Source organism: Sciurus carolinensis, chromosome 15 (genome assembly GCF_902686445.1).
Source record: "Sciurus carolinensis chromosome 15, mSciCar1.2, whole genome shotgun sequence".
In the NCBI taxonomy this organism is placed as follows: domain Eukaryota; kingdom Metazoa; phylum Chordata; class Mammalia; order Rodentia; family Sciuridae; genus Sciurus; species Sciurus carolinensis.
In genome coordinates this window covers 54,500,955-54,522,286 of record NC_062227.1, presented here as the reverse complement: position 1 = coordinate 54,522,286, position 21,332 = coordinate 54,500,955, and the positions used below count along the sequence as shown (strand labels likewise).

The 21,332-nt window shown below is 45.2% G+C and overlaps 1 protein-coding gene across 3 annotated transcripts in view; it reads left to right on the top strand.

Moving 5' to 3' along the window:
* Positions 1-21,332, top strand: part of Loxhd1 (lipoxygenase homology PLAT domains 1) — a 143,983-nt gene that overhangs the window by 52,331 nt on the left and 70,320 nt on the right. For all 3 annotated transcript variants that reach the window (XM_047526740.1, XM_047526739.1, XM_047526737.1), the window contains exons 13-16: positions 13,331-13,485; positions 15,500-15,660; positions 18,149-18,225; positions 19,998-20,194. In XM_047526740.1, the coding sequence (XP_047382696.1) occupies positions 13,331-13,485; positions 15,500-15,660; positions 18,149-18,225; positions 19,998-20,194 (590 nt within the window). The remainder of the gene's footprint in view (positions 1-13,330; positions 13,486-15,499; positions 15,661-18,148; positions 18,226-19,997; positions 20,195-21,332) is intronic.

Here is a 21,332-nt window from a genome sequence, read left to right as displayed (position 1 = left end):
CAAGGGTGCTTGACCCGAGCTGATAGCCTTGTCCACTCTGCGTCATCAGGACCCCTCGGAATGCCAGAGTGGATTTTGAAGTTCCCCGTCTCAAGACTGGCTTGAAGGAGTTAGCTTCATGGCGTGATGCTGCAACCCCACCAAGATGGGTGTGTTGGGAGGGAGGGGAGGCTCCTGGCTCTTCGGGTTGGCCATGGAGGATGAGAAGACTGCACTAAACAGTTCTCAGAGCTGCCTTGAAGTTAGAGGCAGTATCTTCTTGTTCCCTTCAAATTATGAAATGTGGAGACTGATTCTACCAAAGGAAATCTGGATGTGGATTCTTGCAGCCATGCTTGGCTGCTACCTGATGAGCCTCCGTCTCTATTTGAGGCTGGTAGGAGAGACACTGAGCTTTTAATTTAGAGGCCAGCATTCACATTCACAGAGCCAAAGGGAAATCATTTTGCCTCTAGGTTCTAGTAGTAGAGTGCTGGCAAATAATCACACATGTCCCATCCTTTTCCCGTGGCAGACACTACTAAGTGACACAATGTTCTCTCTCACTGAATCTGAAACAAGCTTTGCAGCCCTCAGTATAGCTGCAAGGGACATTACCAACTGATCAGAATTGACACTTCAGATACCATGTTTGTTATCTTTGTGGCAGTTCTTAATCTTTTCAATAGTAAAGTAATATTGCAAAAATCACAAAAAGTTAAGAATATACAGAAAACAATGCCACTCACGGTTCCAGTAGTCCTATTAAATATTGCAGTAACGTCAGTTCACAGATATTCGTGTGGTACTTATGAGTACTCTGCGTTTACATGCGCACGAGAAGCTCCTTTTGCATTTTAAAAAATTATTTGATATTAGAGTTAAATGCTAAGTGTGTGAGTATTTGAGTGAGTGTGTATATGTGTGTGTGCGTGTATCTCCAAAATAGCAAACACCTCAAACGAGATCATCCAGTCTGTTAGTCTAATTAGGCAAAGCTTGTAATTAGCAACGAGTTTCCTCTATTTTATGGCTCTCCATTTTTAATTAAATATATGACTCTAGCCCTTACACTAGTCTGATGAAGAACCGAGGAAGTCCTTCCTCTGATCACATAGCTGGTTGGAGTGGAGTGAGACCGGGAACAGGCCTTCCATTCCTGGTTCGGTGACTATTCCCAGACACCACCCTGTCTTTTCACATTCAATACTGGTTTGCTTTGGAAATAAGGATACCATTTTCTCCAAGTATGACAATGTGCCTCCCCCAATCATACGCCCCAATCATATGTAGCCCACCAGGGCAGAGGTGCACGTGTTCTGACCTGATCTGTCCACTTGTTGCGCCAGAATGGAGCTTGCAGGTGTAAAGAACTGGGAGAGCCTCCTGGCACCTACCTGCTTTCTGAAGGCTTCTAGACAGTTCTCGTGATGTTAGCTTCTCAGTCTCTACTTCTGAAGTTACCTGATGCTTTCATTCCAAGTCTTTTTTGCCCACAGCTCTGATCAACCACCTCTTCTCAGGTGTTCTCAAACTTCAGGGTGCATTCTCTCCTGGTGGCTTGTCCAAACACAGATGGCGGGATCCCACTGCAGAGCCTCTGATTCAGTGGGTCTGCAGCGGGTTCGAGAATGTGCCAGTCTCACCAATTCCTAAGACAAGGGCAGTGCTGCCTTGGGAAACCACACTTGAAGAATCTCCGGGCCAAGGGGCGTGCCCCTTTTCTGTGACTCTCCACCTTTCATGATTCTGTTTTCTCTATTTGTCCCTCCTCCTATCCTTGGTTCATGAATGTTGTATAAATACAGCTAGAGGTAAACTTCCTGCCCAGGCAATTGGGATTAAACTTTGCAGATAAAGTGACATCTGAGCCAGGACTTCTGTCATGGCTGTTCCTTGGTTTTTGTCTTCTGTGATTCTATTAAAGAACCATTTCAATGTGAAAAAAAAAAAAAATCTGGTGATTTTTTTTTTCATGTCATCTTACATTTTTATTCTTTTTATTTTTTTTTATTTTTTTTATTTTTTTTTATTATTGTATACAAATGGGATACATGTTGTTTCTCTATTTGTACATAGAGTCAAGGCATACCATTTGTGTAATCATAGGTTTACATAGGGCAATGATGTTTGTTTTTTTTTTCTTCCCCCCCACCCCTCCCACCCCTCTTTCCCCTCTATACAGTCCTTCTTTTCTTCATTCTTACCGCTCTCCTTATCCCTAACCCTAAACCTAACCCTAAACCTAATGCTAACCCCTCCCACCCCCCATTATATGTCCTCATCCGCTTATCAGCAAGATCATTCGTCCTTTAGTTTTTTGAGATTGGCTTATCTCACTTAGCATGATATTCTCCAATTTCATCCATTTGCCTGTAAATGCCATAATTTTATCATTCTTCTTTGCGGAGTAATATTCCATTGTATATATATGCCACAGTTTCTTTATCCATTCATCAACTGAAGGACATCTAGGTTGGTTCCACAATCTGGCTATGGTGAATTGAGCAGCAATGAACATTGATGTGGCTGTATCTCTGTAGTATGCTGATTTTAAGTCCTTTGGGTATAGGCCAAGGAGTGGGATAGCTGGGTCAAATGGTGTTTCCATTCCAAGCTTTCTGAGGAATCTCCACACTGCTTTCCAGAGTGGCTGCACTAATTTGCAACCCCACCAGCAATGTATGAGTGTTCCTTTTTCACCACATCCTCGCCAACACCTGTTGTTGCTTGTGTTCTTGATAATCGCCATTCTAATTGGGGTGAGATGAAATCTTAGGGTAGTTTTGATTTGCATTTCCCTTATTACTAGGGATGTTGAACATTTTTTCATATATCTATTGAATGCTTGTACATCTTCTTCTGTGAAGTGTCTGTTCATTTCCTTAGCCCATTTGTTGATTGGATTATTTGTATTCTTGGTGTAGAGTTTTTTGAGTTCTTTATATATTCTGGAAATTAGTGCTCTATCTGAAGTATGGTTGGCAAAGATATTCTCCCATTCTGTAGGCTCTCTCTTCACATTACTGATAGTTTCCTTTGCTGAGAGAAAGCTTTTTAGTTTGAATCTATCCCAGTTATTGATTCTTGCTTTTATTTCTTGTGCTATGGGAGTCCTGTTAAGGAAGTCTGATCCTAAGACAATAGTTGAAGATTTGGACCTACTTTTTCTTCTATAAGATGCAGGGTCTCTGGTCTGATTCCGAGGTCCTTGATCCATTTTGAGTTGAGTTTTGTGTAGGGTGAGAGATAGGGGTTTAATTTCATTCTATTGCATATGATTTTCCAGTTTTCCCAGCACCATTTGTTGAAGAGGCTATCTTTTCTCCATTGCATATTTTTGGAACCTTTGTCTAGTATGAGAAAATTTTATTTATTTGGGTTTGTGTCCATGTCCTCTATTCTGTACCATTGATCTACCTGTCTATTTTGGTACCAATACCATGCCGTTTTTGTTACTATTGCTTTGTAGTAGAGTTGAAGATCTGGTATTGCAATACCCCCTGCTTCGCTCTTGCTACTGAGGATTGCTTTAGCTATTCTAGGTTTTTTATTCTTCCAGATGAATTTCATAATTGCTTGCTCTATTTCTGCAAGGTACATCATTGGGATTTTAATTGGAATTGCATTGAATCTGTATAGCACTTTAGATAGTATAGCCATTTTGACAATATTAATTCTGCCTATCCAGGAACATGGGAGATCTTTCCATCTTCTAAGGCTTTCTTTAATTTCTTTCTTTAGTGTTCTGTAGTTCTCATTGTAGAGGTCTTTCACCTCTTATGTGAGATTGATTCCCAAGTATTTTATTTTTTTCAATGCTAATGTGAATGGGGTAGTTTTCCTAATTTCTCTTTCTGAAGATTCATCATTATGTATAAAAATGCATTGGATTTATGAGCATTGATCTTGTAACCTGCTACTTTACTGAATTCACTTATGAGTTCTAAAAGTTTTCTGGTGGAATTTCCAGGTTCCTCTAAATATATAATCATGTCATCAGCGAACAGGGATAGTTTGAGTTCTTCTTTTCCTATTCGTATCCCTTTAATTTCTTTGGTTTGTCTAATTGCTCTGGCTAGAGTTTCAAGGACGATGTTGAATAGAAGTGGTGAAAGAGGGCATCCCTGCCTTGTTCCAGTTTTTAGGGGGAACGCTTTCAGTTTTTCACCATTTAGAATGATATTAGCCATGGGTTTAGTGTAGATGGCCTTTATAATGTTAAGGAATGTTCCCACTACCCTAATTTTTTCTAGTGTTTTTAGCATGAAGGGATGCTGTATTTTATCAAATGCTTTTTCTGCATCTATTGAAATAATCATGTGATTCTTAACTTTAAGTCTGTTGATATGGTGAATGACATTTATTGATTTCTGAATGTTGAACCAACCTTGCATCCCTGGGATAAAACACACTTGATCGTGGTGCACTATCTTTTTAATATATATTTGTATGCGATTTGCTAAAATTTTGTTGAGAATTTTTGCGTCGATGTTCATTAAGGATATTGGTCTGAAATTTTCTTTCCTAGATGTGTCTCTGTCTGGTTTAGGTATCAGGGTGATATTGGCTTCATAGAACGAGTTTGGGAGGGTTCCCTCCTCTTCTATTTCATGGAATAGTTTGAGGAGTATTGGAATGAGCTCTTCTTTAAAGGTTTTGTAGAACTCGGCTGAGAACCCATCTGGTCCTGGACTTTTCTTTGTTGGTAGGCTTTTGATGACCTCTTCTATTTCATTGCTTGAAATTGGTTTATTTAAGTTGTGTATGTCCTCCTCGTTCAGTTTAGGTAATTCATATGTCTCTAGAAATTTGTTGATGTCTTTGAGGTTTTCTGTTTTGTTGGAGTATAGATTTTCGAAATAGCTTCTAATTATGTTTTGTATTTCACTCGTGTCTGTTGTGATGTTTCCTTGTTCATTCCGAATTTTAGTAATTTGAGTTTTCTCCCTCTTTCTCTTTGTTAGTGTGGCTAAGGGTTTATCAATTTTATTTATTTTTTCAAAGAACCAACTATTTATTTTGTTAATTTTTCCAATTGTTTCTTTTGTTTTGATTTCATTGATTTTGGCTCTGATTTTAACTATTTCCTGTCTTCTATTACTTTTGGTATTGGTCTGCTCTTCTTTTTCTAGCGCTTTGAGCTGTAGTGTTAAGTTGTTTATTTGTTGATTTCTACTTCTTTTTTTGAATGCGCCCCATGAAATAAATCTTCCTCTAAGTACTGCTTTCATAGTGTCCCAGAGATTTTGATATGATATGTCTTTGTTCTCATTTACTTCTAAGAATTTTTTTATTTCCCTCCTGATGTCTTCTGTTATCCATTCATCATATAATAGTGTATTATTTAATCTCCAGGTATTGGAGAAGTTTCTGTTTTTTATTCTGTCATTTATTTCTAATTTCAATCCATTATGATCTGATAGAGTACAAGGTAGTATCTCTATCTTCTTGTATTTGCTAACAGTAGCTTTGTGGCATAAAATATGGTCTATTTTAGAGAAGGATCCATGTGCTGCTGAGAAGAAAGTGTATTCGTTCTTTGTTGGATGGTATATTCTATATATGTCCTTTAAAGTCTAAGTTGTTGATTGTGTTGTTGAGATCTATAGTTTCTTTATTCAATTTTTGTTTGGACGATCTATCCAGTGGTGAGAGAGGTGTGTTAAAATCGCCTAGTATTATTGTGTTGTGGTCTATTTGATTTCTGGAATTGAGAAGGACTTGTTTGACGTACGTGGATGAGCCAATGTTCAGGGCATAGATATTTATGATTGTTATGTCTTGCTGATTTATGCTTCCCTTAAGCAGCATGTAATGTCCTTCTTTATCCCTTCTGACTAGTTTTGGTTTGAAGTCCACATTATCTGAAATGAGGATGGATACTCCAGCTTTTTTGCTGTGTCCGTGTGCATGGTATGTTTTTCCCCATCCTTTCACCTTTAGTCTATGGGTGTCTCTTTCTATGAGATGAGTCTCTTGCAGGCAGCATATTGTTGGATTTTTCTTTTTAATCCAATCTGCCATTCTATGTCTTTTGATTGATGAGTTCCGGCCATTAACATTCAGGGTTATTATTGTGATATGATTTGTATTCCCAGTCAATTGACTCATATTTGTTTTTGACATGATTTGGTTTCTCCTTTATTTGGCTATTCCTTTAGGCTAGTGCCTCCTGTTGCTGATTTGCATCGTTGTTTTTCATCTCTTCCTCATGGAATATTTTGCTGAGAATGTTCTGTAATGCTGGCTTTCTTTTTGTAAATTCCTTTAGCTTTTGTTTATCATGGAAGGATCTTATTTTATCGTCAAATTTGAAGGTAAGTTTTGCTGGGTATAAGATTCTTGGTTGGCATCCGTTTTCTTTCAGGGCTTGGTATATGTTGTTCTAGGCCCTTCTAGCTTTTAGGGTCTGGATTGAAAAATCTGCTGATATTCTTATTGGTTTCCCTCTGAATGTAATTTGATTCTTTTCTCTCGCGGCCTTTAAAATTCTGTCTTTATTTTGTATGTTAGGTATTTTCATAATAATGTGCCTTGGTGTGGGTCTGTTATAATTTTGTATGTTTGGAGTTCTATAAGCCTCTTGTACTTGGTTTTCCATTTCATTCTTCAGATTTGGGAAATTTTCTGATATTATTTCATTGAATAGATTGTTCATTCCTTTGGTTTGTTTCTCTAAGCCTTCCTCAATCCCAATAATTCTTAAATTTGGCCTTTTCATGATATCCCATAATTCTTGTAGATTCTGTTCATGATTTCTTACCATCTTCTCTGTTTGGCCAACTTTGTTTTCAAGATTAAATAATTTGTCTTCAATGTCTGCGGTTCTGTCTTCCAGGTGTTCTATCCTATTGGTTATGCTTTCTATGGAGTTTTTAACTTGGTTTATTGTTTCCTTCATTTCAAATATTTCAGTTTGCTTTTTTTTCAGTATCTCTGACTCTTTATTGAAATGATCTCTTGCTTCCCGTATTTGGTCTTTTAACTGTTGATTGGTGCGATCATTTAATGCCTGCATTTGCTCTTTCATCTCCTCCTTCAATGCCTGCATTTGCTCTTTCATCTCCTCATTTGCTTCCCTGATCGTTTTAATTACGTACATTCTGAACCCCCTTTCTGACATTTCTTCTGCTGTGCTGTCATTGGGTTTTATTGATGTAGTATCTAGGTTTGTTTGGGACATTTTCTTCCCTTGTTTTCTCATATTGGTCAGCTGTCAGTGGGACCCTGAGATATTGCAGATTTCCGCTATTGGCTTATAGTGTCCCGGTAGATTTCCAGTGTATCACCTCCCAGCCTTCAGTAGCCTGATGTCTTGGAGGAATTTGATAATGCAGTGCATCCGAAGAAAGCTGCCCCTAGCCCCCTACTGGTTCCAGGGTTTGGAGCTGGCTCTGTGCGGAAAGGCTCTCACTGGGGGCCTGCACCGTGCAGCTGGCCGTGTGGAAGGAGCCCACCGCTGGAGTGTGGAAGGCTACCTGGGGAAGACTCTAGCTGCCCTGCCCTGCTCTGATAAGCCACCCCTATCTGTGCCTGCCACCCAGGCCGAGCTTTACCCAGTGGGCAGACTCACCTGTGGCTCTATTTCAGTCCGAGTCTCTCAATGCCTCCGCTTCTTAACTCCTGGGTTCTGGAGCGACTGGGGGTGCAGTCACCCTCTAGGCCGCCATCTTGGATCGCCCCGTGGAAAGAGCCTGCGGCCAGAGTGGGCAGAGCCGCCTGAAGAGGTCTCTGGCTGCCCTGCCCTGATCCCAGAGGCTGCTTGCGGATCGAAGCTCTCCATTGGTTCGGAGACTTGTGGCTGGTTCTATGTAGAAAGCCTCTCACGGGCGGTCTGCTCCGAGAAGCTAGCCTTGAAAGGCACCTCCCACCGCAGGGGTCCAGGCTACTTGGGGAAGTCTCTGGCTGCCCTATCCTGGTCCCTGAAGCTGCTTGCGTGCCGGAGTACGCTGCGCTGCGCTGGCTCCAGGACTTGGAGCTTGTTCTGGTCAGAAAGGCTCTCACTAGGGGGTCCGCTCCGAGAACCTGGAGAAGCTGGCTGTGTGGGCAGGGCCCACCGCCGGAGTGCGCAGGGCTGCCTGTGGAAGACTCTAGCTGCCCTGCCCGGCTCCGATAAGCCACCTCTATCTGGGCCTGCCACCCGGGCCGAGCTTTACCCAGTGGGCAGACTCACCTGTGGCTCTATTTCAGTCCAAGTCTCTCAATGCCTCCCCTTCTTAACTCCTGGGTTCTGGAGCGACTGGGGGTGCGGTCACCCTCTAGGCCGTCATCTTGGATCGCCCCGTGAAAAGAGCCTGTGGCCAGAGTGGGCAGGGCCGCCTGAAGAGGTCTCTGGCTGCCCTGCCCTGATCCCAGAGGCTGCTTGCAGATCGAAGCTCTCCGTTGGTTCGGGGGCTTGTGGCTGGTTCTATGTAGAAAGCCTCTCACTGGGCGGTCTGGTCCGAGAAGCTAGCCTTGAAAGGCACCTCCCACCGCAGGGGTCCAGGCTCAAAATCTGGTGATTGTCATGGGTTGAGGTTGCTTGTCCTGCCTGTAAAGGCAGTTTGACATCAGCTTTCCCCCAATTGCTTTTTCTGGCGCACAGATATTTCTCTTGGACTTGGAACCCACTCGTGTCCTCATTCAGATCTCCTTTTCTGGTCTGGATGCTTCTTTGTAGCACTAAACAGAGCTGATGGCAACATCCCACTTCCTCAATTGGTACAAGTGTGTGATGAATAACGTGCCAGGCTTCCCGGAAAACCCTGACGTGCAGAGACTTGGACTCATGTACAATGAGTAACTACCAATTTAAAATCAATTCTGAGTTTGAAGTTGTGTGTCCCTAGTTTGCTTACAAAATAACGGCCACCCAAGTGCATGCCATATAGCCCATCTCGTAGAATGCCTGCCTCTCATGCTGGAGGCCCGGGTTCGAGTCCCCAGCACACTGCCATTATGGAAATAACAAAAATAACGGCCACTCAAATAAGCAATTAATGCCATGCCTGGGAGCCGAGAGGCGTTTGGGGGTGATCGTGCTGATTAACAGAGATCAGAGACATGGATGAAACACGGAGCAGCTCACAATTTATTTCCACCTTGCCTTTCCTTCGGGAGCTACAGGAGGCAGTAACATCAACGAGATCAGTATATTCTGCTGTGATTATACACTGCTGATGAGTGGGTAAGAGAGTCCACGGAACTCGAGTGCCAAACGCAGTCGCTTCTCGTTAATCAGATGGAGCTGTAATTTTTAAATTAAAGTACAAGAGACTCTGGTACTTACCCATGTGTTTAAGTCTTTCACTGCTGATGTTAGCATTGTAATTATTTTTAATTGTCCACAGACTTCTCACCAGGAAGAATTTGGGATCTCTGTGACCCCTGGGTCCCAGGGGGCCCCTGGAGAGAGAGAGAGAGGACCTTTGAGGACTTCCTACTGAATGGACCTTAGAGGTTCCAAACAAAGGGGGCTGGAATTCTCAGGCAGGAAAATTTCTAAATTCCCTCTCATGTAGCTTCTGGGAATTGCTAAAACAGTAGGCCTGGCCTGAATCAAAATTCTGACAGAGGGGAGGCTGGCATCCGGGTCTTTACTCCTCTTTGGTGCCCCAGGTTTCTACTTTCTGGGTTCACTCCAGTCAGTTCAGACCGTTCCTTGTACTGTTAGCACCAGCACATCCGTGAGAGCGGAACCCCAAGACTCACCTTCACTCACACAAAGGCCGAGGGTGCAGAGCACACAGCTTTGGATTTTCGGAAGTCCGTTAGAAGAGGCAGCAATGGTTGAGTTTTGAATGTCGTGGCCCTGGGAGTGGACATGGGCAGGGGGCAGGAGAGTTTTCCTTGGGCTTTATGTCTTGGTTTAAGTGTCTTCTTATGCCTGCTCTTCTCAGGGCAGGCCGAGGGGACAATGATTCTTTCCCTTTTTTCCTAAGTGCTTTTTCTACCTGACTGTTTCTTCATGCCCTCACATGTTTAGTAGTCCAGCTTAGTTTTCAAATGTCTCTGTCTCCAAATAGAAATGGCTGCATTACTGAAAACAGAAATTGGGCATTGAATTAAACATCCTGGTGACTTGTTCCTAATATACTTCAACTTTGTTTTACATGGATGACCAAGGAGTAGTGTTCATTTTTAAAATAGCTTTATTGAGATAAAATTCATGTGTCCTACAATTGGCTCAGTTAAAGTATACAGGTCAATGGTTTTCAGTACCCTGATAAAATTACACAACTATCATCACTATCCAATTCCAGAGCATTTTCATCTCCTCAGAAAGAAATCTCATACCGATTAGGGGTCATACCATTTCTCCACCTTACCCTTCACTCTCTAACAAACGCTCCTCTACTTCTGTCTGTCTAGATTTGCCTATTCTGGACGTTTCATGCAAATGGAATTATACATTGTGATCTCTTGCATTTAGCTTCTTTCAGTTAGCGTGTTTTCAAGGTTCATCTATATTGTAGCATGCATCAAAACTTTCATTTCTTTTTATTTGTGAATAATACTCCACTGTATGGATGTAACACATTTAACTGCTGATGAGCATTTAGGTTTTTTTCCACTTTTCAGTTATTATGAATAATGGTGCCATGAACATTTACGTACAAGGTTGGTTTTCAGTTCTCTTGGGCATATACCTAGGAGTAGAATGGCTTGGTCAGATGGTTATTCTTTGGTTTACTTTTTCAGACCACTACTGAACTGCTTTTTAAATAGTTACACCATTTTATCTTCTCAGTAGTAATCTGTGAGAGTTCCCATTTCTCCACATCCTCACTGACACTCATTATTCTCCTTCATTATTCTTTTTCAGGAATGTTTTGGTTATTCCAGGTTCCCTTGCAATTCGACGTGAATTTTGGAATCAGCTTGTCAATTTCCACAAAGTCCACTGAGATTCTGACTGGGATTGCCTTGAATCTGTATACCAGTTTGGGGAGTGTTGCCATCTTGATAATGTTCGATCTTAAAATCCATGGACATGGGATGTTTCCATGCTCATTAATTGAAATCTTTCAAAATTATTATGTTCATGGCACCATTATTCATAATAACTGAAAAGTATTAGTTGCTCTCCTAATACTTGATCATACCACCCATGAATAGCTATGATTTTACTTTTTCTTCTGCAACCTGGATCCCTGTGTAACTTCACTTACCTGGTTGCCTTGCCCCAAACATCCAGTACCATGTTGGATGTGTGGAAGTGTTGAGAGGGGCCACCCTTGTCCTGGTTCCGATCTTAAGGGAGCGCATCCATCTTTCACCGTTGGGTGTGAGGTTAACTGTGGGTGTTTCACAGAACTTCATGAGTCAAAGTTCCCCTTTGTTTCTGTTTTGTTGATGTCTTTTATTAAGAAAGGGTGCAAGATGTTGTCAAATGCTTTTTCTGCATTTATTGAGATAACCATGTGATTTTGTTTTTTATTCTATTAGTATGATCAAATACATTAATTAATTTTCAGAAGTTAAACCAGTTTGTATCTCTGAGATAAATCCTATGTCTATGTTGTTGGACATAGTTTGATGATATTTTGTTGAAGCCTTTTATGTCCATATTCATGAAAGATATTGGTCTGTAATTTTCTTTCCTTGGGATGTCTTTCTCAGTTCTGGTAATGGCATAATGCTGGCCTCATCAGATGAGCTGGGAAGCGTTTACTCTTCCATTTTGGTAAGAATTTGAGAAGAATGGGTACTTTCTTGTTTGAAGGTATGAGAGAATTCAGTGGTGAAGACTTCCGGGCATGGGCTTTCCTTTGGGTGTAGTGTTTTGATTATGGATTCAAACTTTTTGCTTGTTATAAGTTTATTCAAATTGTCTATTTCTTTTTGAGCCAGTTTTGGTGAATGCTCTTACTTTTGACCTGATCCAAAGTGAACCCTTTGAATCCAAAGCGTGTCCCTTGATAGAAGATAGTTAGGTCCACTTTCCATCTTATAAGTCTCTGTACTAAAGAGTTCAATTTTGTTGTTGTTGTTATTTGACTACTAACAGCTTTCAAGTTACATCACTTCATTTTCCCTTTCTGCCTCATGTCTAGGTGAGCTGATAAGAAAGCCTAGATCCTTTGTCCCTTGGCATTGGTGGAGTTGAAATCACATCAACCCTGATCCAGGCACAGGAACTCCTGCCTCTGTCTCACCACCTACTTTTCGTAAAACCCCAACCTCCCTGATGTCTCAAACTATTTCTGAACCTTCTTGGGAGCCCATCAAACTCTCCCAAGAACTCCTCATTATGTGACTAATACATCTTACATTTGTTCTTGGCACAAGTGTACATCACTAGTTTTAATGTCTTTGCAAATTTGGCAGGGACAGACCCAACCCATCTCTGCAGAATGACTGCCACACTCTGTCTTTTGATTGAAATGCTAAGTCCCTTTACATTTAATGTAATTGCTGATGCAGTAGGATTTATATCCACCATCTTGCTGTTTTCTTTATGTCTTATGTCTTGAATGTTCCAGGATATATTACTTTTTTAGTATTAAATAGATATTTTATAGAATGTTATTTTATCTTTCCTTGTTATTTCTTTTACTATGTATTCTTTGAGTTATTTTCTTAGTCATTGCATGGGAAATTACAATTAACATCTTAACCAAAAACAATCTAGTTCAGATTAATATCAACAATTTCAGTAGTGTCCCCAAAGGACTACAATATAGGTTTGTTCCCTTCTGCTCTCTCTTGCATTAGTATTGTTGTATAAGTTGCATCTTGACACATTTGAAGAGACAGGTACACCTCCCCCATGGTGCATTTTCAATGAAGAAAAAAGCTATTGTGGCTCCATTTGGTGATTTTCTCTCTTCTTCACTTTCTGCCATGTCCTCAGGGCTGGAGGGTTCTGAAAAGAAGGAGAAGTCTCAGTTAAGGTTCATAAAGAAAAAGTCATCTTCCTTCAGAGAACAGGACACATAAGAATTGGAGAACAACCTAAGGCAAAAAGGTTTGCAGGATCAGATGAATCAAGGGGCCAAAATGTTTGGACTAGACCATCCCTGAACACTGGCTGACTCTAATGGTAGAGTCCCCTGAGGGAACACACAAACAAAATAGGTTTCTTATCTTTGGAAACTGAAATTTGAAAAGTCTGGAGTGGAGCTCAGGAATCTGAATTCTTATGGAAGTTTTCCAGGGATTCTGACGTTTGGCCAGGATTGGGTCTCTCTGGTCTGGCTAGGCCAAGGGTCTTGGGTTGAGCCAGCTCTTGCCTGGATCACTGCAGCAGGACTTAATGGTGGATAGAGAGCAGGCTCCTGGGAGGAGCGGGGGAGGCAGAGCTTAGAGATGGGTGCTGGGGGTGGTCAGCCAATGGAACCCCTCTCTTCCCCTCTCTCCCTGCCAGTGGCCCGGTACCGTGTGACTGTATGCACAGGGGAACTGGAAGGTGCGGGGACTGATGCCAATGTCTATCTCTGCCTTTATGGTGACGTGGGGGACACAGGGGAGCGTCTGCTCTATAACTGCAGGAATAACACCGACCTCTTTGAGAAGGGCAATGTAAGTCGCAATGACCTGCCGCCCTCCCTCCCCATCCGGTTCCCTTTCTTTGTTCCTTTATCTTTCCTTTTCTTTTAAAGTAGAGCCAATGACTCATATTGGAACTTCATCTACCAGATAGCCTCGCTTTGGATGGGGGGAGCAGGTGACTGGGAAGTCCTGGCAGGAGCCAAGGCAGTGCCTAGTTTTTCAGTTCCCTAGGTATTTGTCCCACTGTGATTCACTAACGTGCATGACACCTACCAGGCCCTAGGACCATGCAGCTGGGAGCTGGAGAGCCACCCTAGAGGGGCCATGGTCCCCCCCACCCCTGAGCTTGGAGAAGAGGGAAGGGAGGGGCAGCACCTTTCCTACCTCCAGGGAGGGTGGCTGGGGAAGGGTGCTGGACCTCCTGTGTGTGCTAGTGGACCCAGGCTGGAGGAAGTCAGGCCCCCGAGGCCAACCTGGGATCTTCACCTTCTCCACTGAGACCACTGGGGGCATCTTGTTCAAGTCCTTTTTGAAAAAGAAATCAAGAAAGGCACTAATATGGGAGTGGGAGTACTGGTCTCTGCTCCTAGCCTCTTTACACCGGTTCCAAGTATCCCGCGTCACCCAGCCATCCAGCGGGTTTACAGGGGAGGCTTTTTTGGAGCAGTGCAGAAAGAGTCAGGCAGGTAGGGAGCAAACCAGCTCTGACCCAACCATTCTATTCCCTTGTGCTTCCATTTCCTCCTGTCTAAAATGAAGGTAAAGATGCTTACCTGTGGCTGACCATCGTGGGGATTAGGGATGACTGATGTACTGCCTCTCAGACCTGTCCCACAGCACACAGTAGGTGCTCAGTAAAGTCATTGCTGCAGATGAAGTGAGGCTTGAGTGAGCTCACAGGCAAAGGGCAATTGTGATGTCTTCACCCTGTCTCCTTTCTCTGCCGCTGCTTCCTTGGTGAGTGTTAGTCAGCTTCCCATTGCTGTGACAAAATACCTGACAAAAATTCACTTAAAAGAAAGACGTATTCATAGTTTCAGAAGTTTCAATCCACAGTTGTGTGGCCCTATTACCTTGGGCCTGTGGTGAGGCAGAACATCATGGCAGGGAACATGTGGTAGAGCAAAGCTGCTTACCTCATGGTGCTGGGAAAGCAAAGGAGGAGAAGAGGATCCAGGGATGACACATGCCCTTCAAAGGCATGCCCCCAGTGACCTACCCCTTCCTACTAGGCCCAGCCCCTAAGATTTCTGCCATCTCCCAATAGCACCATCGACTGGGGACCATGCCTTCAACTCATGAGCCTTTGAGGGACATTCCAGACCCCAACTACAACAGCCAGGGCAGAATCAACCCTGGGATAAGAGTGGAGGCCTATTCTGAGGCCCATCCAAGTTGAACTACTTTTTCGATGTTGGTTGTGGGGCAGAGATTATCTGAGCAGGATGTCGCAGGTGGGCTCAGGGCATCTGGGGAGGGGGCTGCCTTTACTTCCCATGTATTCTTATATTTTCTCTCCTTCCCACCCACCCACATTTTCTCCGCTCTTCTCTACTCTTCCTCCTCTGTCTTCTGACATCTTTGTCCATCACTGCCGCGTATCTTCATCTAGACCTAGAAACTCTTCAGCTCCTTTATTTTTGCTGTCTCTGTAACTGGAAAAATTTCAAAATTGGCAATACCATTTGGTTCCCCAGTCAATTTGAATCATCCCCTCCTTAGAATAGCTAGTGACTGATAACAGCTTAACATATCCATATTCCTGGGGGAAGCTGCATTTTAAAAGGAGATTGTAGGGAATGGCCATGATTTAGCCAAAAAAACTAGGTTTCAGTTGTAGGGAACTTGACGTGTACAATAATTTCAGCAGGAGAAATTGGGAGAGGGCTGCAGTCTGTTCTCCACCTGTGAAAGACCAGTAACCCTCCCTGTGAGCTCTGCCTTTTCTGATTTCTGGGTGTGTGTCTCCCTTTGGTGTTTGGGTCCTGGGGTAGCCACCACCTAATGGATCCCAACTGACCCGGCTGTCTCTCCCTCCCTGAAGGCCGATGAGTTCACCATCGAGTCTGTCACCATGAGGAAGGTGAGGCGGGTGAGGATCAGACACGATGGCAAAGGCTCAGGGAGCGGCTGGTACCTGGAACGGGTGCTGGTGAGAGAGGAGGGCCAGCCGGAGAGTGACAACGTGGAGTTCCCGTGTCTCAGGTACCTGAGTCCCATCTGCTCGCATTTCCTCCAGCCTAGGCTCTGCTCCCTGAGTCTGTGGGAGACCCTACACTACTGCCAGGGCCAAGGAGCACAACCAGCTCGAGGCTGTCGGGGAAGAGGCAGCCTCGCTGGCAGTGCTTAGAGCTGAGCCCCATGTCCCAGCCACCCTGGCTGGGGCCAGTATCCGGTGCACTTCTAATTTGCTCCGTTTAAGTATCAAAAGTTGGTATTTTCTCATAATAAAATTTGACAATTTCTGAATCTAAATGAGAGCTACTGCAAAGAATTCGTTGCATACTGATTAAAGCTTTGGAATTAAAGGTGTGTTTTTGTTTAAACAGTCTTCTGACCACATCTCTTCCCGGTTAGCATCTTTTCAAGCTATCTCACTTTGTCTGCATTTCCTTTCCCCAGCCTGTGAGTGAGTGAAGCTTCTTCTCTCTTCCTTCCTCTCTCTTTCTCTTCTTTTTTGTGAAGCACTTGGATTTCTTACATAGCCAGCTTGGGTTCCCGTTGGGCATTTTAGACAAGGAATGACTCGAGTCAAGGTGGTCCTTGGCTTTCTCCTTGAGCAACTCCAGGAGGCTCACGCAGTAGGATTAGCTTGGGGCCTGCGCCTGCGCGCTGCTTCTTTCCTCGGCTGAGCCTTCTCTGCCAGGATAGGAAGCATTTAGCTAGGGCAGGTGTGCGTGTGTGTGTGTGTGTGTGAGCCCAGGAAAAGAGTAATGAAGCCACCAACAGATTGATTTATCCATTTAGCAACATCTCACTGTGAAACTGGGCTGAAGTGTTTGAAGCCAAAAGGAAACAACTTTTTTTTTTTTTTTAAGTATCTATTAATACCCTGCAAATATTTAGGTGGAAATGAAATGATGAGTCATGGTTTCCTTTTACCATTGGAAGAGGCCGGGGATGGATCAATGGAGAGAGAAGGAAGAGCTGCTGGGATTTCCCATGGCTGGGGCCTGCTGGCTTTCCAACCTTCCCCCCTGCAAATGCGTGGCCAGGGCACCTCACAGTCTTTCCTCTTCTGCAGGCTCTGTGGCTATGGGAGTTGCCAGAATGACCTCAGCTTGATGAACAGAAAGGGAGGTCCCAAGGGGTCAATTTAAGGGAAACTAGCTAGCAGCCTCTGTTCCCAAATCCCCCCTTATCTCTGCTCAGGGTGCCATCATGTGTCTTCCTGTCTTGGAGTCTCCTGGGTTCATCACCAAGGCCGAGGAGTATAACAGCTGAGCGATATAGGGTTAACTCATAGACAACTGACTGCAGGGTCCCAGAGGAATGGAAGACCGTGAGATTGGGAAGGGAGGTTGGGAGAGAAGGGATGGCAGAGGTCATGGTGTTGCCTCTGTTGTCCCTGAGACAAGATAGCCTATTAGTAGAGCAGACTACAATTCCCAGAGACCTGAGCGTCACACCAGAAGGTTTAGGGAGAAGCAGGGCCTCCACTTCCCAGACTCTCTGGCCTCTCTCTGGAGTGCGCTAGGGGTGGGCTGTGAACATAAATACCAAGACATAAAGTCAGAGATGCTTCAGCAAGAGGCCAATGTGTTGGTCCATGATACCCTGCAGAACACTGAGGTTGTCAATTCTGCTGCCATGAGCCCCAAATCGCCAACTGCCTGGGCCACTGGGCACTGGGAAAGGTACTTTCCAGGTGGGTAGTCTGCCCCCCACCCCCTGAGGGGGGATGACAGCAGAGAGCTGGGCCGTGGCTTGCTGTGACAGAGTGATGCATCACAGCTGTCAAGCCCTGCAGGGCACAGACCCAGCTTCTTCTCAAAGGCAACTCACTCATCCTTGAAGCTGCAGGTCCAGCCCCCTCACTGTGAGCCCTTTTCCTGCCTCTGCTTCCTCCAGCACTCACTTTGATCCGGCACCATCTTTGTCTTTGTCCCCAGTGCTGCGTGCGGCTTTTCCTGTCTTCTTAACCAGACTGGAGGCTCTCGACGGCCTGGGCTGGGTCTTGTTCATCCCAGTGTCTTCTCTGCCTTCTCCCAGTCCAGAGCTCTTAGCACAGTGCCAGGTACACAGAAGGCTCTTGCAAGAGAGGTGGTTGCTTTTGATGACAACAGTGCTTTGTTCACTGTGAGCACCAAGGGCCTCCATCCTGTGGCCGTGCCCTTCCAGCTTCATCGGCCAGCACGCGGCCCCTCACTGGCTGCCTCCCATCCACACGGGCCTCTGTCAGCTCTGGATTTCCATCAGGACACGTTGTTCCCTTTGGGATGCTCCTCCTCCTTCTCCTAGTGCACGCATGCTCACCCTTCCGGCCTCAGCAACACCCACGTGGTACCTGCTCCAGGAAGTCCTCCTTCGCTGGTCTGGGTGGGCTGCTTTCTTTGTTGGGAGTCCCTCAGGATCCACTTTCCTTTGTTCAGTTCAAAGTTCTGGCCACCCTGGTGACTGCAGGAAGGGCATGATGGTTGGGGTGTCTGCCTGCCCCCCTCAAAGTACTGACATCATCCTGTTTGCCCACCAGGTGGCTGGACAAGGATAAGGATGATGGGCAGCTGGTCCGAGAGTTGCTGCCCAGTGACAGCAATGCCACACTCAAGAGTGAGTTGTCCCGATGAGTGGGTGGTGGGTGTGCCCTGGCAGGAAGGGTGCCCTCCTCCAGCTGGGCAGAAGGGAGCCCTTTGAGCAAACCCGTGCTCTCCATTTCAAGGAGGCAGCCCTAGGGCGGTAGAGAGGAGTGGCCCTGAGGGAGGGGCTGGAAATGTCTGGCATGTCCTTTTGTGTTGTCCCTTTGTGGCCACAGGTGTGAGGCCTTGAATGCATTTGGGTCAACAGAGTAGCAAGAACAGTAACACCAGCTAATGAGCCCAGTGTGGAGGGTACCTGCCAGGCCCTGGTGGGGAGGAGCATGTTGTGTTTAAAGCTGGATTTTCTCCCGGAGGCCTTATGGTTTTCCTCACTGGTGATATTTCTTCTAGTTCTGTGGTTTCATCATGAGCTCGAAGCAAAATTTAAAAGAAACTTATCTCTAAGTCCTAACAATACCAACACCTCATGGTTGTGATTTCTGTCTCATCTGCAATATCCCAAAGGGAGGTGGAGCTGATGCTATTCTTTCTTTAGATGGAGAACTGAAGTCAGGAGGAGCTAGAGGTTTATACTTGACGTTTGCTAAGATCAGATCAGAAAGTTGGAATTGGAGTGTCTAGTGTCTAGACTCAGAATTATAGGACTTAAGAGATGGGAAGGACCTCAGGAGAGAAGGTGACCTGCAACTGTGTTGGGGACACCCCTACCCCCCATACACCAGGCCTGTAGTCAGGGATGGAGCTGGCACGAGTACCCAGGGTGCCACCATCTTACATCTCTCTCTTCCCACCCCAGCAGCCTCCTGTCTTGCCGTGTGGACAGGGCCCTCAGTCCCCAGCTTTCCCAGTCAGAATCTTAGATAAGGTTTAGAAGGAAACTGGCCTAAGAAAGAGATCTTCTAGTTCCTGGTACATCTTTCAGCAAGGAAATCCTTAAATGCACTTGGATGTCCCTAGTGGACTGATCTGAACCAGGCCTGGCCATCTGCAGGGCTGACCCTCAGCAAGGTAGGCTCAGCTCTCTTACTCCAGCCCTGTTTTCCCAATGGGAAGACCCCAGGGAGTCTGAGTGGCAGGCCCTGGAGATAGCTTCACTTGCCCCTCAATTCTGCTTCTCCTTTCCCCAAGATACAAGTTCTGAAGCACACTTGGAGAATTTTGGATCTTGCCTCCATGTTATCCCAGGACTCACCTTTTCTTTGGGTGTTTTATCCATGTGCACAGGTGATGCAGAACTTTCTGACTGATAAAGTCACATCCGCCTGGGTCCAGTTAAGATCAGGGGGCTTTAGGTCCATGTCAAGATTTCACTCCAGGCTGGTGACATCTTAAATGTCACCATCTTGCTCCAAACATACAACCTCTGAGTCTCCTCTTCCTTGCCTGGATAACTGGGGTGAGAATCCTTAGCCACAGTGCTGTGTGCCTGGAAGGCTCAATGCTGTCAGATGATGCACCCTTGATCTCAGTTTCCTCGTCCATCAGAGGAGAAGCTGGGCCAGGTGATTGCTGGAGCTCCTCTTGCCCTAAGTTTTGGTGCCCTGGCCTGTGGTTTGCAATGTCCCTTCCTGTTCTCAGTATTCACCATTCTGGAGCAGGCAGGGTACCTACTAGAAATCCACAGAGATGAAGGGAGCTCCCACCCCAAGTCACAGGACCTGATTTCTTGACTCCCAGCCCATGTCTCCCTTGGCTGCAGACTGCCATCTTGTCCCCTGCACTCTTCTGCTTGCCCTCTGACCTGCACTGACCTCCCCCTTTCTCCCTCTGCCTTGGACTGCTCAGATTTCCGTTATCACATCAGTGTGAAGACTGGGGATGTTTCTGGAGCCAGCACAGATTCCAAGGTCTATATCAAACTCTATGGGGATAAATCCGACACCATCAAACAAGTTTTTCTTGTCTCCGACAATAACCTCAAAGATTATTTTGAACGTGGCCGGGTTGACGAGTTCACCCTGGAGACCCTGAACATTGGAACTGTAAGTGTCCTTTCCCAAGGTAGTGTGACATCATCCCACCCATTCTGCACAGGACCACATATGGATCTACCTGCATGTGCATGCACACACTTGTGCATACATGGGTGAGCCTATTTTGAAGGAAAAGAGATGTTAACTTGGGAATTACTTTAGTCAGCTTTTCGCTGCTGTGACTAAATGATCTGATCAGCACAATTATAGAGGAAGAAAGGTTTATTTGAGGGCTCATGGTTTCAGGGGTCCTCGTCCATAGAAAGCCACCTCCATTCCTCAGGGCTGGCGGTGAGGCAGAGCATCATGGCGGAAGAGTGTGGCAGAGGGAAACAGCTCACATCAGGAAGCAGAGAGAGACTCTACTCTCCAGATACAAAATATATACCGCAAAGCCACGCCCCAATTCCAATCTCCTTCAGCCACACCTACCACTTCAATTAATCCCATTAGGGATTAATTCACTGATGGGGTTAAGACTCTCACAACCCAAACATTTCTCCTCTGAAGCCTCCTGCATTGTCTCACATGTGAGCTTTGGAGGACACCTCACATCCAAACCATAGCGGGATCATTAGTGAGGGATGCTGTTTTCCAGATATGATCTAGAGCTGCCGAAGATCTGTGAACAGTGGCTAAGCTCCCAGGGCCTCCTGGAGGGTGGGGTTTTAGTAGCTTTACCACCAACATTTTACCTGCATGGCCAGAACCAGTGCACCTGGGTCACAGACACTGGAGAGGGGACACTGGGTGCAGGAAAGGAAAAGAGAGAAGGAAGTACTGAAAGGAAAGCCTGAAAATGCTTCCCACTGCCAGACTGGAGTACGCATTGGAATTATGTTTCAGTGCACAATTCCAGGCCACCCCTGAGAGATGCTTTCTTAGGGGATGGGACCCAAGAGTCTCCATCTCTGAAGGTCCCAGGTGGCCCTGCCGTAGGAGGTCTGAGCACCTCATCAAACATAAAGCTGGCCCCAAGAGTGGTGAGACCGCTTCGCTCGGCATACACTGCAGCAGCAGGGATAGAGGCCAGTGCGAGCTGAGCTCAGCTCTGATCTGTGCAGAGGTTTCTAAGGCATTTTTTAAGGGAGAAGGAAGGAATAGGAGGAGGTGAGCAGGGACTCAGAGTCAGGGTAGTGAGGAATCA